This window comes from Microchirus variegatus, assembly GCF_963457635.1.
Source record: "Microchirus variegatus genome assembly, chromosome: 5".
Classification (NCBI taxonomy): Eukaryota; Metazoa; Chordata; class Actinopteri; order Pleuronectiformes; family Soleidae; genus Microchirus; species Microchirus variegatus.
The window spans coordinates 18,300,753-18,319,583 of NC_139806.1; the positions used below are offsets into that span (position 1 = coordinate 18,300,753).

At 40.6% G+C, this 18,831-nt stretch overlaps 1 protein-coding gene across 1 annotated transcript in view; it reads left to right on the plus strand.

Annotated features, from left to right (window-relative positions):
* Positions 1–10,919, plus strand: part of LOC310927852 (tensin-3-like) — a 40,219-nt gene extending 29,300 nt beyond the window's left edge. Inside the window, exons 15-27 of the mRNA XM_083890257.1 lie at positions 401–533; positions 663–746; positions 3,183–3,315; positions 3,409–3,968; positions 4,068–4,154; positions 4,239–4,370; positions 6,629–6,724; positions 7,331–7,408; positions 8,015–8,092; positions 9,034–9,202; positions 9,291–9,359; positions 9,578–9,607; positions 10,648–10,919. Of these exons, the coding sequence (XP_083746383.1) occupies positions 401–533; positions 663–746; positions 3,183–3,315; positions 3,409–3,968; positions 4,068–4,154; positions 4,239–4,370; positions 6,629–6,724; positions 7,331–7,408; positions 8,015–8,092; positions 9,034–9,202; positions 9,291–9,359; positions 9,578–9,607; positions 10,648–10,792 (1,794 nt within the window). The 3' untranslated portion in view covers positions 10,793–10,919. The remainder of the gene's footprint in view (positions 1–400; positions 534–662; positions 747–3,182; positions 3,316–3,408; positions 3,969–4,067; positions 4,155–4,238; positions 4,371–6,628; positions 6,725–7,330; positions 7,409–8,014; positions 8,093–9,033; positions 9,203–9,290; positions 9,360–9,577; positions 9,608–10,647) is intronic.
* Positions 10,920–18,831: the final 7,912 nt, after the last annotated feature.

The following is an 18,831-nucleotide window of genomic DNA, read 5'->3' on the forward strand; positions in this document are numbered from 1 at the left end:
GAAATAATGATTTTTATTCAAAATAATAATTTTGCCCTTTAGTCAAAGAACCAGAAACACTGTTTTCAGCTGTGCTAACATCATTGCACAAGGGTTTTCAAGGGTTTTCTAATAGCAAACACAATGTACCATTAGAACACTGGAGAGATGGTTGCTGGAAATGGGCCTCTATACACCTATGAACATATTCCATTAAAAACCAGACGTTTGCAGCTAGAATATTCGTTTACCACATTAACAATGTATAGAGTGTATTTCTGATTCATTTAACGTTATATTCATTGAAAAAAGGTGCTTTTCCTTCAAAAATAAGGACATTTCTAAGTGATCCCAAACTTTTGAACTTTTTGTAGTGTATACTTTTCTGAATAGATCTGTATGCTGTATGTTGTGTGCACAGAATCGTGTGTTGTACAGGAGCGACAGTTCTGACGCAAGGGCCCACGGCCCAGATATGGACTGCAGAGTCGACGCCGGAAGTGACATGGCTCCACCCACTCCCGCCTTCCCCATCTCTCCACCTACACCATATGGTAAGCAGTGTATGCATCCTGTGTCACACGCATGTCATATAAGGCTCAATATGTCCCTTTTATTGGCGCGATTTTGTCGTCTTTGGGGTTAATTTAGTGTCCCTGTCCTTGTTTCCTTTGTGTTTGCAGTGAAAAATATGTCCGAATTCAACCTTCTCAGACAAACGCCATCTCCGAGCCTGCAGTCGTATGGAGGCTACAGACAAGACCACGGTAGGTTTAAAGGGGTCATATTATTCCCTATTTCTCCAATTTAACCTAGTTCCCTGGTGTCCTAATGAACATGTCTGTGACATGCTTTGGTCAAAATACCATAAGGATGAAGCACCACAGCAGTTCAATCACCCTGTCAAAACAGCCCTGTTCAGAACGCTCAGTTTAGTAGTATCTCTTTGAAAAAGCGAAACTTAAGGGACAGGAAATGACATCTGCCACAGAGGCTACTGGGAGCTAACAGCAGTTAGCATTTGGAAAAGTGATAATTTGCAGATTCTAGCAGGCACATTGCTGTCATATATAACATGTATCCACTGGACAGATAAATCCTCTGAGGCTGGAAGTTTGTGTAGGACTCTGTGCCGCACTGTGGAGCCAAGAATAGAACTTTTTGCGGACTTCTCGGACATCCGGTTTTCGGATACTGTTGCCCTCGCCAGCACTCGCGTGTTTTACGGCCAAAGCGGAGCTCCCAATTCCAGGAATTTAGCACATTGTGACGTCCCAGTGAGCGCGGAAGTCAACATTGCACGTTTTATCTCCTGTACTTAGACTGAGGAGGACCACAAAAACATGAGTGAGTCCTCTTTTTTTCACACTTTGGCAACTGATAGGGCCTCCAGAGTCCCAAATATAAGGATTTAAATGATTAAAAATTTGATTTTGCATCATACGTCCCCTTTAAGCAAAGCGTCGCATCCAGCTGTTATGAAACGCCTTCAGTCTGAGGGAAGAAAACGGTCTTTCTTTGTGAACTCAGCAGCAGCGTTTAAAATTAGACACAGTGGAGCTGTATAGAAAAACAAGTCTCCATATAATTACCGGTATGTATTTTTTTTAAACACGGAAATGGCATTGTGTGGTGAAGTAAAAATACAGATCAGCAGTAACTGTATGGATTTAAGACACCTTATTATGGAAAGTTTTATGAAGGAAAAAAACATATTGACTGTTTTTCTTTACGCATACGCTCTATCCGTTTCCCCCAATCCTTCTATTAACTTGTGTTTTCCACTGAGCCATTTAAAAGTAGTGATTGATGGTGAGATGTAGTGAGTGGGAGGTAATTGCAGGCGTCTTCTTTCATGTCTGTGTTGTGATGGCTTGTTTGTATCCTCTATCTCATTTGAGCAGAACTATCTGAGGTCCCTTCTGCTTTACTTGAAATGGTGAGATTGTTGTTCGTGTATTTTTAGCAACTTTGACAGAAGGAGTGGGGCGGGGGGGGGGGGTGAGACAAAGACATCTCATAAATGCAAAAGCAGGGAGATTCCTCACTGGTCTCGTTTGGTTCCTGCAGAATTGCTTTGTGGTCACGGCCTGAAGAAAACCTTTTCAGACGTTAACAGTGTTGCTCTTTGTTTAAAAACTGGGCCCTAAAACTGTGTTTCTTGGTGTGTGAAAAGGTGTTTTTTTTGGTGTTGTTTATCTGAGGTGGAAAGCACCCTCGCTGTAAGATTGTTCTTGGAGATGTGAAACTTTATAGCACTTTGTAGCAGCCGCATTTGTGAACTCCGAAATCCTTTCATGTTGTTTTTCATTGGTTATTTGATCGTATTTACAGAAGCATCTTAGAAAAAAAGGGCCAACTGGTGTGAAGCCTGTCTGCCGGCTTTTATGTTGCATCCCAGATGGTTTGAATTGAGTTCACTATGTTTTATTTGGCACGTTGTGACATCAGTGTTGTCGCAGATTGGCGATCTCTCCATGAACTCAATCTTTACTTTCATTTTTACTCCCCTTTGACCTACTCATTGGCTGGTTTCCACAGAGATCTACAGTATGTGAAAAGGTCGTAGGGTGCCCGGGAGCAGATCTGTGCCCCTGCTGTGTCTCTTAACTACCTCAGACAGGGCAGCCACATTCAGGCCTGCCTAATCTCTGTGGTTACAGCAAGCCAAGGAACATGACACAGGAAAACATTTGTCTCTGTGTACACAAACGGGGGGAAACAGGGACAAGAAGATACTAGAATCTCTGTTCTCGTTCCAGTGACCCAGAGGAACCCTGGTTGTGAAGCCTCAGCTGGAACATGGTCACTGAGAGTTGAGGCTGTCACGGCGGCTCCAGATGATGACTGATTAAAATGAAGCTTTTAGATAATTATGGTTAAGGGCTTTTAATTTCTAGCTGCAATCAAATTTGATTTGCTGACTTCATGGATTGTGGCAGCGGTAAATGGTGATTGGTTTAATGTAGATTGATGACCAGGTTCAAGGCCATTTGGATAGATTTCATTTAATTTTAACTCAAATATTGATTATTTGCTGCTTGAAAAAAACCCAGAGCTCTTTGCTGAGGAATTCCTTTCATTTCCTGTGGCTGTGGGTTTCCCAGATTAATTTTTTGATGGTTTATTTGATTTAAAACACAAACAGCGCTGTCTTGATTTTGTTCATAAATATGCTTGTTTGTTTTCTTGCCCTCACACAGAACCCCGCGAATATTCAGAGATGATTGGCCATGTTGGAGTTGAAAATTTGCCAGACTCCTCCATCAGCTGCCACAGAATGCTAAATACAACCCACTCTGCCTCCATGGTTGGGAGCCTGCAACAGACAGACAGGTAGAAAGTGATATCACTGTCTGATAACGTTGTGTTTTTGTGATATTACCGAATATTAATGTGTTCTGTACCTTTATTTCTTCTTAAATCAAGCTCATGCATTAACCAGTCCTGGCCCGAGCATCCTGCCCTGACCCGCCACTCCTCCCTAAGCAGCTACAACTCATCCAGACCACCAGTGCAGCACTCCATGTCACTTGACTATGGCCACCACTCTCCTCCACTGCACCATCCCCTTATTCACCCTGCGCCCAACGCCCACAGCTCCCCCCGAAGCAGTCAGCGAAGCCGCATGGCTCGCTACGCTCTCAACCACAATCAAGCTCAAAGCTTCGAAGAGCAGGATGATTCCGGTGTCGGGTACGGCACCGACTGCCCGAACTCCAGCTTGCCTTTGCTGGGAAACGGTGGCATGGACAGGAATATTTTGGCATCCCTGGATGCGCAGAATCAGTCACAGATATCCCAGATGCTGCCCCCACTTCTGCCCGAAAAGAAGAGGACGTCGGATGGGGAGCATTCGCTGGGCACGGCCTCTCCGGCTCTCAGTGGGTTCTCAAGTCCCCACAGTGGGAGCTCTGTCAGTATTCCTTTCCCCAATGTTTTGCCTGACCTGTCATCTCAGACACCGGGCACAGCCTCGCCTCTGCCAGGTAAACCATGAGCTGATAAAGAAACAAATGACCCCATTGGTATCACTTTATGTAATTAACACGGATGAATTAATTGTGTTTTGTTTATTTCTTTTTTAGATGTACTCGCCAACAAGCAGCTTACTGTAAAATTTGTGCAGGACACTTCAAAATTCTGGTACAAGCCAGACATCTCGAGGGATCAAGGTAGGCCTCGAGCATCTACTTTTTCTTCTGAAAAAAAGGGAAAAAGACACTTGTCTCATTATTCTAATTCGTCTCGTCCCTCAGCCATTTTAGTCTTGAAGGACAAGGAGCCTGGCTGCTTCATCGTGAGGGACAGCCACTCCTTCAGAGGAGCCTATGGACTGGCTATGAAAGTGGCCACGCCCCCACCCTCTGTTCTCCAGCAGACTAAGAAAGGTAAGACACGTCATGTCCTCTCACTGGACACTTCATTTGGGTTCACCTGGTTTAACGACCTGTTACACTGCCGTTCAAAAGTTTGGGGTCACTTAGAAATGTCCTTATTTTTGAAGGAAAATCACTTTTGTTCAATGAGTATAACATTAAATGAATCAGAAATACACTCTATATATTGTTAATGTGGTGAAAGACTATTCTAGCTGCAAACGTCTGGTTTTTAATGGAATATGTACATAGGTGTAGAGGCTCATTTCCAGTGTCCTAATGGTACATTGTATTTACTAATCACGTTAGAAGGCAGAATTGGATGATTAGAAAACCCTTGTGCAATTATGTTAGCACGGCTGAAAACAGTTTTGCTGGTTCTTTGACCAAAGGGCAAAATTATAACATTTATTATTTCTAATCTTGTCAATGTCTTGACTATATTTTCTATTAACTCTATCAACTCTTTTGACGAATAAAAGTGTGACTTTTAATGGAAAACACAAAAAAATTGTATCGGTGACCCCAAACTTTTCAACGGTAGTGTATGCAATGGAGACGTGGTCAAGATGACCTGTTGAAGGCATCAGAATCCAGAAGAAAGGTGATTTAAGTGACTTTGGTTGTGGCTGCCAGGTGGGCAGATCTAAGTATTTTGGATCTGGTCTGAAAAAGGGAAAATATCCAGGGAGTGGAAGTTCTTTGGACATTCTCGTCTGACCTCTGGCATCAATAACGCATTTCCACTCATACTAGTTTGAAATGATAGAAAGGCAGCAGTTGCATATAGTGTGCAGGAGATACAGTATGTTGAACCTTGAAGAAGATGTAGCTACAGCAGCAGAAGACCACGCTGGTTGCCCACCACTTAATTCAGTGCCCCACTCACCTAATAAAGTGGTCATTGAGTATACTGTTTTATTAGATTATTCGATAATTTTTGCTTTATGATGCTGTTAAATCACATGTAATGGTCAGAAGGTAAGCCAGTGGTAGTCTTGTTTAGCATAATGACATGAAAGCAGCAGAGGAGCACAGCGAGTGTGGTGTCAAACTTCTCATCCCGTTCTCAAAACTGAATACACTGTAGATTGAATATGTATTTGTATGTAAATATGATATCAGGGATTGGTCGACCAGAGTTCATGGGAATCCTACATCACACAGTCCCCACACAAAGCCATCTACAGTTACAGCCCACTGTACTCGCCTCCATGGTGGAACATGAGAGTCCCCTCTCCTCTGTTTGTGTGTTGGAGCTCCAGACTGTGTGTTTCTCTCCTGGGCATCGCTGCGATGAGGCCAAACAGACCCCTATTGCCAGTCTTAGATGTGCAGCTAAAGTTTCACCCCCTCACAAAGAGTGTGTTGAGTCCTTAAGCTGACTCTGATCCAAGGACCTTCTCCAGGGAAGCTTCCTGTCCCACATAACTGTATGTCCACGGATTGCTTTCACGAAAAGCTGCTTGGATATAATCATTCTTAGTTTGTTTGTTTGTTTCAGGAAGTAGAGGAAGGGGTTTCTTTTGTTTTTATTAACATGATCTTCTGAGGAATATGTCCAGAATTGTTCTTGCTATGTTCCATCATCAAAGGAAAGACTAAAGGGATCATCACTTTTTCTTTGTCATAAAAGGACAAATAAATAAATCTCAGCCAAATCTTCTTCTTAAAAGATATTTTCAAAGAAAACAACAACACATGAGGGCACAATGGATGCCCTTATATCCTTCCTCAATCAGCCCACCACAGCGTAAAACCCTTTAATTTAACCCCCCCACACACACACACACACACACTCACACCTGTCCTTTTGTTTGCCTTCACCCCTCTGCAGTCCAACAGCACCTGTGGTGACATCATGACACGGTCCTTCTCCCCACTTTCAGCTCAGGGCATTGTGGCTCCTTAAAAGTGTGAAACTCAACCCACATTAAGGAGCTGGCCTTTCTCCAAGCCTTTGTATCCAGACATTCCTCACTCGAGACTCCTCCTGCTCCCTCAGAGGCGCTGCTGTTGAATCATAATCCCATTAATCTCCTGAGAGATTGAATGCGGTGATTTAATATGTTTTATGTAACTCTTCCAGGCTGGGAAATTACACGTCGTATTGAGATAAATGCTCTGAGCTATAATTTAGGTCGGAGGAAGTCTAGGGTGTTTCAGATGGATGGACAGTTTAGTTAAAAACAGACCACATGCTGTTGTGAGGAAATCGTCATCTCTCACATTTATGTCTCTATACTTTGTCCGACCTTTTTTTCCAACAGGAGGTGATATGTCCAATGAATTAGTGCGCCACTTCCTGATTGAGTGTACGCAGAAGGGAGTTCGATTGAAGGGTTGCCCCAATGAGCCTTATTTTGGTGAGTACTTGCTCAGTTTGCACTGTTGCCTCGAAACAGGGACATCTGCTGGCGGTTTAGCTACACTGCACCAAGGAGCAAGCAATCATGCACAACACTGCCCTCTTCTGGTGCATGGCAGTTGATTTGGATTGTTTCAGTTTTTACAAACAGTAGTAGTAGAGCTGCAACTAATTATTATTTTCATAATCATCAATCTGTCGATTATTGTCACGATTAATCAGAAATTGCTAAAAAAAAAATGTTGATCAGTGTTTGTCAAACCTGGAAATGATGATGTTCTCGAATGTCTTGTTTTGTTCACAAACCAAAATGATTCCGTTTTTAATGATTTCTTATGTGGAGCAAAGAAACCAGAAAATATTCACATTTAAGAAGCTGAAACAATCAGAAATCTTGTTTTAATCATGAAAAAAGCTTAGAACTGATGGATTCATTTAGTAATCGATTAATAATCGATTCATCGATTAATTGTTTCAGCTCTAAACAGTAGTATCAAATGATTTTATATGGTTGTTTTATTTTTTTGCTGTACTTAGAAAAAATATAGAAAATTGTACTTACTGAAATACAATTTGAGGGTTTTTCTGTGTTATTCTTTTACAGGAAGTTTAACTGCATTGGTCTGCCAACACTCAATCACTCCTCTGGCTTTGCCCTGTAAACTCATTATACCTGACAGAGGTAAGTTTTAAAAAACACACTCACAAAGTTGTATTTTCTTTGAGAAAGTCATTATTTAGAATAGGAAAAATTAATACATCTATCTGTACCTGCTGAAGGGATTCTATTTTTGGTAGCGGGATCACTTATAAAATGTTAAAGCATTTACAAAACGAAATTAATCTTGTTAGTTGGGGTGAATACAGTACATTCTATGTGTTTTCTGCTTTGTTAACAATGTTTATAAGGCTGTTCTTTTTTATTTTCTTTCATTCCTGAAGAACAATGCAGACCATTCTAAAAAAAAAATCTGACATTTGTAGAGTGACAACAGGTCAAATTTGGTACAGATCTGACTCATTTTGTGAATCAAAACACGTTTTGTTATTGTGTTGTTTTGTTAAGTGCGTCTTTGCCACACCACACTGTGTTCTGTGCTGTTCATGAAGTCAAAAAACTGAAAAATGAACATTATCTTAGTAAGACGGAAGAATATGGGAAAAAGCTGAATGTTGGTTAGAGTACTTGAGTGTCGCAGAAATCATGTAACATCATGTGGTTTCTTAATCTTTTGTGAGTGTTTTGCAAAAATATTATTTCTGATAGTAATGCTCGTCTTGTTCACAGATCCTCTTGAAGATGTCGTGGAAAATAATTCCCAAACGGTCATAAACTCCGCTGCTGAGCTGCTGAAACAGGGCGCAGGTAAAGCAAGCGTTCAAGTTCACTCGTAGATATTTATAGACATCATGACCAACCGGTGATGGCACTGGACGTAAATACTGTGCACAGTCCTTGTGGACACTTTTGGAGTACTCACATATTAGTCCTTTTCTCCTGCTGTTGTTATGAACCGATGTTATATTATGTCACAGAAGTTACTCTAAGTCATGGGTGGGGGCCACATCAGCAGATTGGTTACCCTCAAAGGGCCAGATGTAACTGTCGTACAGAATAAATGTAACTAAATGTTACCAAATATAATGTAACATATTGCTAAATAACTTTCTGTATTTATTACTTATCCTATTTCACTCGTCGCATGATGCATATACAATGATACACTGCGATCTAGTGGTGGTGCCGTCACTTTGTGGGTAACACAATTGCCATGCATGGTGGGAAAAGTAGTTTATGGGCAACGCACGCCTTAAAGCAGCTAAGACCTATTTTAACACAGGTTTTCTAAGACCAATTAATCACTCGCGGGCCACATAAAATGACGTGGCGGGCCACATCTGGCCCCCAGGCCTTGAGTTTGACACATGTGCTCTAAGTTGTTTCCCTACAGCTCTGAAATTCACTGTCCACGTTTAACCCTGAGAACACAGAGAATTTTGTTTTTGTCCATACTATGTTAAAACATATATACAGAGGCTATAAGAATGTGCAGTATAGTGTCTTATCACCAACTATGTAAACACACCTGAACAAAAAGTACTCAAAACCTTTAAAATTGGATTGAATTTGGGAAATTTGGAAATACGTCACAGTCAAAGTAAAAAAAAAAACGGACTATGTTGTGACTTCTGCGCAATTAGCACAAAAAAATATAAATATGTGTTATATAATATATATAAAATAAAAAATATATCATAATTTTAGCTCGACGACACATAAAAAGATGATTTTTTTGTCTCCTGCAGCCTGTAACGTGTGGTACTTGGGGTCAGTGGAGATGGAGTCCCTGACAGGCGTGCAGGCCGTGCAGAAGGCCACGAGTATGACACTGAGCTCCAACCCTCCACCAACCTCCACTGTGGTCCATTTCAAAGTTTCCTCACAGGGAATCACCCTCACTGACAACCAGAGGAAGTACGCTACAAACACACAATTACACCACACTCAGCAGCACGAGAAGAGGCACACTTATCACAATAACCGTAATTCTGTCTTTTTTTAGGCTCTTCTTCAGGAGGCATTACAATGTCAATACAGTCATATTTTGTGCGTTGGACCCTCAAGACAGAAAGTGAGTATTTAAAGTCTGTGAGCACATGTCGCTGAGTGTTAGTCATGGCTATTGGTGCACAAACCTGTTATTACTCCCAAGAAGGCGTGGTATGACAAAATGTTTCTGAGGAAAATTACAGCCTGAGCAAGAAATGACATAAGCAAAGGAATATCAACAAATCAACCCCATGGAAATAAAACAAATTCTCATGTATCCTCTTTTCCCGCTAAACATAGGTGGAAGAAAGATGGCTGTCCCTCCGCAAAGTAAGTAAATGATAAGTTGTGCAGTGGCTTCAGGATGTTGGCAGCGCTCTCTTCACTCTCTTCAAACTTTACTGTGTTGATTTGAATTTAAAGGAGTCGTATTATATCCTATTTCTCCACGTTAACCTAGTTCCCTGGTGTCCTAATGAACATGTCTGTGACATGCTTTGGTCAAAATACCATAAGGATGAAGCACCACAGCAGTTCAATCACCCTGCCAAAACAGCCCTGTTCAGAACACTCTGTTTAGTAGTATCTCTTTTTTTTTTTTTTTTTTTTTTTTAAGTAAATTGAAACTTAAGGGACTGGAAATGACATCAGCCAGAGGCTACTGGGAGCTAACAGTAGTTAGCATTTGGAAAGTGATCTTTTGCAGACTCTAGCAGGCTCATTGCTGTCATATATAACATGTATCCACTGGACAAATAAATCCTCTGAGGCTGGAAGTTTGTGTAGAACTCTGTGCTGCACTGTGGAGCCAAGAATAGAACTTTTTGCGGACTTGCGTTTTTTTCGGATACCGTTGCCTTCGCCAGTACTCTCGCGTGTTTTACGGACAAAGCGGAGCTCCGCGAGACAACAATTCCAGGAATTTAGCGCATTGTCACGTCCCAATGAGTGCGGAAGTCAACATTGCATGTTTTATCTACTGTACTTAGACTAAGGAGGACCACAAAAACACGAGTGAGTCATCTTTTTTCACACTTTGCCGACTGACAGGGCCTCAAATATAAGGATTTAAATGATTAAAAAGTTGATTTTGCATAATACGGGACTTTAAATAGATACAAATTCCTTCAGTCAACATGTGAAGATGCGTCTCTGTGTCTTCACCAGGTCAGACTAACATACAGTTGTGTGGGATTCAGGGTTACAAACATCTTGTTTTCACAGTGTCATTAAGGATAATACGTTTAAATGGAGTGAAGAGGTAGAAACGGACTTCTGAAGCCGCCGCAGCTGCACTGTGAACAGTTCTTTTTAAAGGGACTCGGTTTAGTTTGAGGCTGTCAATGACGACATCGCTCCACTCTTTGCAGGATCTTTGGCTTCGTGGCGAGGAAAAGCGGCACGTCCATGGACAACATCTGTCACCTGTTCGCCGAGCACGATCCCGAGCAGCCGGCGAGCGCCATCGTCAACTTTGTCTCCAAGGTAATGATCAGCTCACACAAGATTAAGTAGAGACTCAGCGGATCGCGGACCGAGAGCAGGAGCAACAAATAAATGCGGAACAAAGACTGAACAAGGGACTGAAGACGATGACGTGAACATTAACCCTGGATATTAACTGGATATTATTACACATACACTGTTATCACTTACCAGCATTATGGCATTATCCTTTTAATGTAAAATGAACTGTAAATTAGCCAAATAAGTTAGGCAACATTAAAATCACATGTTATAATTTTCTACTGATGTGTCTAAAACAGCAAGATATACTATTCATTTACGTCATATTTTAAGTACATAAAAGCTGCTTTTCTTAGTCATGTGTATATTGTTTTTGTATGGACGAATCAAGAAAATCCTTTGTTTGCATGTTACTGTTTTTCTTATATATAATCCACCAAAAAAACGACTTCATTTAAGCTATTTACATCCTGTAAAGTTGTAGTCATTACATCTCGTTTGTGTAGCCTGCGACATTTAGTCACAGGGTTAAAATGTGCAAAGGAAGTATATAAAAAAAACGTGTGTTTGGACATTATAAACAGGAATACCTTATTGTATCTATGCAATTATTATTATTAATATTATTATTTTGTTGTTGTTGAAACCAAGGCCTTCTGTACATGTGCAGCATGTACATGGCGTGTCTGAAGTCTTTATGATGTATGTTAATATGAGAACTCATCAAAGCTGCCAGTTTATGGAAGTGTGTGTGTGTGTGCGCGCGTGTGAGTGTGTGTGTGTGAACCATAGAAACATATTTTATTGCTAATATATATTGACAGAAGTTGGTTTAAATACACAGCAGTACTTTTGTGTCGAAGATTCCACTCACATCTGCCAAATTGAATTGAAAAATTGTGCTCAAGTGCCTCGGTATGATAAATACTGACTGTTACGCTGAGGAAAAGCAAGAAGAAAGAAAAGCGAAAGAAAAGTATTTGACATATTCAGTCGGTCATCTGTCAATGACGTATACAATACGCTGTAGTTTGTCTGCGAGAAAGACGCAGATGTTTAATAACCCATTTCATTGATATTGTATATGAGCTGATGACAAAAAAAAACAACAACACATTCATTTTTCCAGAGAGGGACCTTTCACCACAATAAAGCTCTGTTTATATTCATACATTGTTTATGTACACATTTCCCTGACTTTATTATCTGTACCTCATACTTATCTCACACAGTACTGTGCCTCTGTTTATAACAAGCATCATGTGAATGGTTTTATTTGTATATTGATGTTGCTTCTTTTTTCTTTTATTTTTTTGTATGTGTCCTGTAAATAAACAAAAGAAAACATTTATAATCTAAAAGAGAATGTTGAGCGGTTGTTATTTGGACTCCATACTCTCTGATATCTAGTTTTGAATGGCTACAGCTTCTCATCTAAAATTGTATTATATTATTAGTCATTTTTTTGGTCATTTTGTTGACATTTTTGCATTTTTGCGTAGTGTTTGAACAATGCTTGGTTTGGCAAATAAACATTTGTCTTGTACAGTCAGGGAAAGGAAGAGTGTAGTTCAGTTTGCAGCCAGCAGAGGTCACTACAAACACAAAACCTTTGGACCTGCACATGAGAGCAATGGTTTGTGATGTTTTTTTTTTTTTACTTAGGTAAAACTGGTAATAGTGTGTGCGATAACTGTGTTTTTGGAGCATGCATACTGTGCATTTGTACTCGCACATATCCACCACGCACACACACACATGTCCACTGTCTCCCAAGTGTAGTAAAAGAGGGCCAAGCCTCCACACAAGCCAGGACAAGTCACTGTAATGGCGCTTGAGAGGGGATAAAATTGCACAGCCCAGCTTAAGAGGGAGGAAAGGTATAATGGGACAGACCCACCCCAACCACCCACCCCACTGTCCCCCTGCAGGTGGTGAAAGTGAAGAATTCCCGGGGTGGGCAGGAAGGAAGTGAGGGCCCAGGTGTGGCAACTGCACAGAGCCCAGAGCCCATCCTCCTCTGTTATTTAGTGCGCGGTGGCCTCGAACGAAAAGAATCTGGGGAAAGTCCAGAAAACCCGAGCAACATCATTGGAATACAGAAGCTGTCAGCAGAGACAGTATTTCACACAGGTAATAACAGTGTGTGAAACCATCCGAGTGGAGATGCTGCAGTAACTCTCCTTCAAGTTTGATTTACATCTCTCAATATTGACTTTTATTTTAACAAGCATATTATTAATATGGGAGACCTACTGTGTATGTAAAGGGAAAAACACAGACAAGAACTTCCTTGTCTGGGGGAGGGGGGTAACTACCACCACCGCCACCACCACTGATGACTATGTGCAGTATAATCACACCTATTGTGTTGCCATTCCCAATGTGAGCAAATATAAAGCCTGTCACATGCAGTATAATAACCAACTTGCTTGTAAATGCCACAGATTTAAACAACGACTGAGGCCAATCTTGTTTATCAAGCGGACAGAACTCACCCTCAGTGCAGCAGCAACACCCCCCCCCCCACCCCCCCTCTCTCCCTCTCTCTCTCTCTCTCAAAAGCTCTGCTGAATTTTTAAGGACCACTTAATTAGAGGGGCAGGGCTCATCTTTTTCCTCCGAGGCACAACAAAGGTTGGGGAGCGAAAAATAGAAAGTGCATTCTGGGATGGCTGCACAATTTGAGGCCCCTGTTTAGCTTTCACCAGACCATGAAACCACAACACGCACTGTGAGATAAACTGAGCTCTCATATTAGGCCAAAGCTCATGTCGGGTCAAACGAGGAGATGTTAGGTATATGTATATATGCAGAGGTGGAACGTAATGAATTACATTTACTGAGTAGTTTTTTTGTGCACTTGTACTTATTAAATTAAAATTTGTAATTTTACTTTTAATTAAGTATGTTTTTTTTGGAAGTGCTGTACTTTTTACGCTACGTTTTAAATCACATCAGTTACTGAGTAAACAAATGTTGGCCTGAATTAAAAGTAAACTGGCATTAATTAAGGTCCCTGAGTGAGGTGACCTTTGACCTATTTTGACTGATATGTTTTATTTTGTCAGCACTTTTAATTTGTAAAGGTTTGCATTTAAACAAGCAACTTTTTTAACTTGAGTACATTTTTAGACCAGTACTTTTACTTGTACTTAAGTCAAATTTGATCAAAGTAGTGGTACTTTTACTTGAGTAGAATATTTCAGTACTCTTTCCACTTCTGTTTTTAATGGATAATTTGTTTAAGCAAGATGATTCTCCAGAGTTATTTTAAAAAATAACACTTGCATGTGTCCTAGTGGGGTAGTTCTAGTGAACTAATATGTGACCTTTAGAGGTTGCTAGCAAGCTTAAGATGCTCAGCAGTTGTCGACTCCTAGACCACAGCTTTGATAACTTTTAAACTACGAACAATAAGCCGCGGGGTCAAGTGCTGCTGGTTTATGTTTCACCACGAGTCGTGTTAAATCTATCAGGTTCCACGTATGTTCATGTTAGCAGATTTTATATTGGATTTTTATTTATTATTCAAAATAAATGTAAAAGTTTTTCATGCAAGAATTAAAAGTGATTGTCATCATTCCAGCATTTTCAATTATATGGACATGCATGTCCAATACTATGCATGTGCTAATATGTGGATATTCTACATTTTATTTATAGGTCCTTGTATTTCAAATTAGTTGAGCTACCTCACAATTTTTTATAATCTAACCTCTTCAGGAAGCAGTGAAATGATTTTAAATGACACAGCATACATTTACAGTATGTTGAGTAGATCCCTCATTTAGTGTTTCCTCCCCTTTTATTCAATAATGTCAAATATGGAGTCAAATAACGGGCAGGAACATGATAAAGGTAATGTGACTTGCATACTGACATGGTAGAAGGCATATTAGATTAAGTTTTCAGGGCTGGGTGAACCTGTCTGCTGTAATGTTGAACACAGTCTGTCTTTTCTCTCTGTTTCAGCACCAGACCACACCTTGAAACCACAGACCACCATCACTTACAGAATAAATGGAGCATTGTAGGGCCTGTCTGATATGTCATTGTCGACCAGCTGCAACTTTGTCTTTGTTTAGTAATGGTGTGTCAGTGTCAGTGAGAAAATGATGCATGACTGTGGGAGAATAAATAACACCTATTATTGTCTGTTTGGATTGTGTTTAAATTGTTTAACACCGTCGCTGGGGATCAAAAGCAGAACTATATGTAGAATTAAGCCTGAATTTACAATACAAGTTTGCTTTCCATGTTAAAAAACTGTATGGTATGTCTTATTAGATGTGATATGTAAACAAAGAAAAAATATATTTTTCAAAATGACGGATTTTCCTTGTGCAAGTTGAAGTTTTGAAGAAGCCACTGCATGCAACTTTGAGTTAGGGTTGTTCGATCGCTTGCATTCCTATAATTAGGCTGCGGTGATATCAAGTTCCAGTGTTTCTGTTGTTTTTTCGGCCAATCAGCTGTCACGGAGGAAACACATGGCTACTTAATATGCAGCTGCGAGGCTGCCGCTCCTCACTGTGACTGTGCTCCGAGAAGCTGCTGTGTTTTCACCGTTGAATGAAGATGGACAAGGGAAAACGCAGGATAACTAAACAGTGGCTCCGCTTCTTAACGAATACAGAGGCTTCCGGTCATGTGGACGCCGATCTCGAGCGGACTCGTTAGCGTTAGCATTTAAGCTAGCGGCGTGTATGCTAACGCGTTAGCATTAAAGTTAGCAGACTTCATCGACAGACTTTCTCCAGAGCATATGTACAACAAACGGATGGATTATTTCGCCACCGAATGGGGGCAGAACGTGAGAAACAGACACAGTAGTTACTTCTGAGATGATGACATGACGCCAGCACCCAGACGTTCCTCTCTATCTTCTTATGGGGTGAGTTTTCATTAAAGTTGTTAATCTATAGTTACGTTAGTGTTCATTCGAAGTCATACAGGGATTAAACATGTTTTTTCATGCTAGACACTAGTCTTTTAATAATCCACGGTGTGTTTCAGAACGTTATGTGGCTGCATTGTTATTTACTAGCGCCAGGGCCGGCCCAAGCATTTATGGGGCCTTAAGCTGCATTAACTTGCATTAACTATATTATAGCTGTGTTATTTACTCCAAACCGGCTTCACTCTTGTTATTGTTTTTTTTGCATTGTGGGGAGTAAAATCACATGGCCTATTTTAATTTGCACTTTTATATTCAAAGTGAAACACTGTGTGTGGTGATACTGGACTTGAATTGAAAACATATATATGATTAACACTATTCAGATATGTGAATGTATCTATGATGATACAATAAAATAAGATAAAAAAATATTATAAAATATTTGTCCTCCCACACCTGATCACCGCTTAGTGCCTCGGGCCAGCTCTGGCTAGCTCAGTAGTGTTGTTTTAAAATACAAATGTTAGATCTGCTATTAATATGAATAACAAACCAACCTGTGCTTGAATAATGTGCGAATGACACAGCTTTGTGTATGTATTGACTGTGGTGCGAATGATTTAGGAACTAGCTGAGAGTTAGCACATCACTAGCTCATTCAGCAACAGACTGATCCATCCACACACCACAGAGACACTTAAATGTATTTTATTTTATATTAGAAATATGAATCCATCTTTCACACTTCTAACGCTTAAGTATAATTTCCTTATTTATTTTTCATTTTTATGAAATATATATTCATATTTCATCTTATTTTTCTCTGGGAACCCCCTGGGACCCTTTCATAGAACTCGTGGGGTCCCAAGACCTGTTATTGATACATGTCGTTCTAACTAGGAAACAAAATCAACAGCCTCCTGACTCAAATAGACTATGCAACGATGAAACTGAATGTACTGCAACTGCACTGCAAACTGTTATTTCAAAAAGAAAAGAAACAACACCAAACACAGATAATGGAACAATCACGACACTAGTATAAGGACAATAAATAATAGCAGAATAAGCCCCCCCCCCCCCTATTTTTCAAGTTATTTAATTTCAAATGTTAAGAGAGTATTATGTCCAGTTTTTTTCTATTGTTCTGTGTAGCAGTGTAGCTCACAAAATAGTATCTGCTCCAGTTTGTGTGATGAGAAGTAACTCATACAGAGAGATGTGGTTTCACTAACAACTAGACCAGGAGGGGGTTGTGCTATGTAAATATGATGATTCTGTCTCTTGGCTCTCAGAAGGTGTAAATCTTTGAGGCTAAAATTCACCCTAAAGCAGTTTGAGGAGTGCCTCCATTCAAATGGCCATATCTTCTTCAAATATTATCCGATTTACATGTGTTAGACATTGTTGACATTGTCTGTAAATAACTCGAAATGTCCCTCGGCCTACATGTTGCTGGTTTTGCCATGGCTGGGCAGAAATGCTCCTTTTCCCCATCCCTGCGCTGCTGATACACACAAACACTCCCTCAGTCAGGTCTTAGAAAAAAATTGCTTGTCAGAGCCCGTTTTCACAAAAAGGACGTAGCACACAAAAAGTATGGTACAACGTCTCCGTTCATGAAAACCAAAGAGGCAGAATAATATCATCGGCAACAAAAATAAAATCCCCCACTGCAGCTTTAAATAACAAGGTTTGAGAAAAATCAGACTGTATGTTCTGCAGATGAGGAAATGTGCGCATACATATGTGATTACAAGTTCAAAGGTGTGTATACAAGAAGTTATACAGACATAGGAAGTGATACAGTCTTGGGGGTGCAGTCGTGTGGGTTGGGGGTTTTTCGGGATTCGGGGCCCAAAGTGAGCGGCGCCACTCTCAGCCCACTTCCGAGCGCTCTGCAATCCGTCAGGCTGAGTGCTGAGAGCTCCTCTCTCTCTCTCCCTCTCTCTCTACCTCTCTCTCCATCCTCCACATCGCTCAGGCGTAATTACAGCCTTGGACTGCCTCAGGGGCCAAGCCTCCAGAAACAGGGACCATGACAGCTCCAGCTAACAGACCACTGCAAAAAAATAATTAACCGAGCCTGGAATTAGATGAAAGGTGGCCTTTGCCCTTTTAGCTTTTTTGTCCACTATTCCAACCACATCTAATAATCGGATAATTGTCGTAGCTCTGTATGGGTGCCAGTCAGAGCGGAATCAAAGGGAAGAGATGATCATATTAATCATAACAAAGACCTTTACATCCAGTTCATCTGTGAGGAGCGCCTGTTTCAGAAAGCTCTCAGGACAGGACAATTATGAGACAGCCATGAGACTATTGGGGCAAAAAGAATAACAGTGACCTTACCAGACTTGTCATGTGATCTGCCACAGTCTCTTCAGTGAATGAACACTTGCTTTCTGGACCTACGGGACACGTGGGCTCTCACGGCCATCCCCAAAAAGGAAAGGGAGCTGATTGCACACATCCTGACACACAGCTGATTAAAGCTGTTGTCATTTTCAATCTTCGCGCTCTGGCTTTTGCTGCAGATTTGTGTACATCGCAAACGGTAACACCCTCCTCTGTATCTCTGTGACGGACTCAAACACAAAATCACACTACGAGTGCCAGATGTGGGGTGAGCTGCCAAAAGAAGCATGATTACATTTGGCATGCATACAAAAACATACATCTGAGTTACTTTTTTTTATATTTATAGAAGGAATGCTAGGCATCCTGTGCAGACATGAATAATGTAAACTATGTAAAATAATGTAAACTATTTTTTATCACTGCCATAGATTAACTTTGCATAAGATCTCGGGTGAATTGGGCCTCAACAGATGGGAGTTGCTGTTAAATTAGAATTACCACCCAGAGTTTGTATACCTCTACTGGCAAATAGTTTCAGTCCAAATTTTTCTCCAGTCTCATACAATATGTTGAAGCCAAAGGGAAATATTCAATCTACAAGTTAGCCAGTGTGTTTTCTTTTGTATTGTAGCTATTTGAGTCTAATACCTAAAGACTACTCTTTGCTGTTTGCTGCACAAAACTCAAACGCATAGGGAAGCCAGAGAAGACAACAATTCCCATGATTCCATCAAACTAAGTATTTTGTGGTACAACAAGTGGTAAAAATTACAGTTATATATATTTAATTACTGTACAGTACTCTGTATCCCAGACCTAGTTC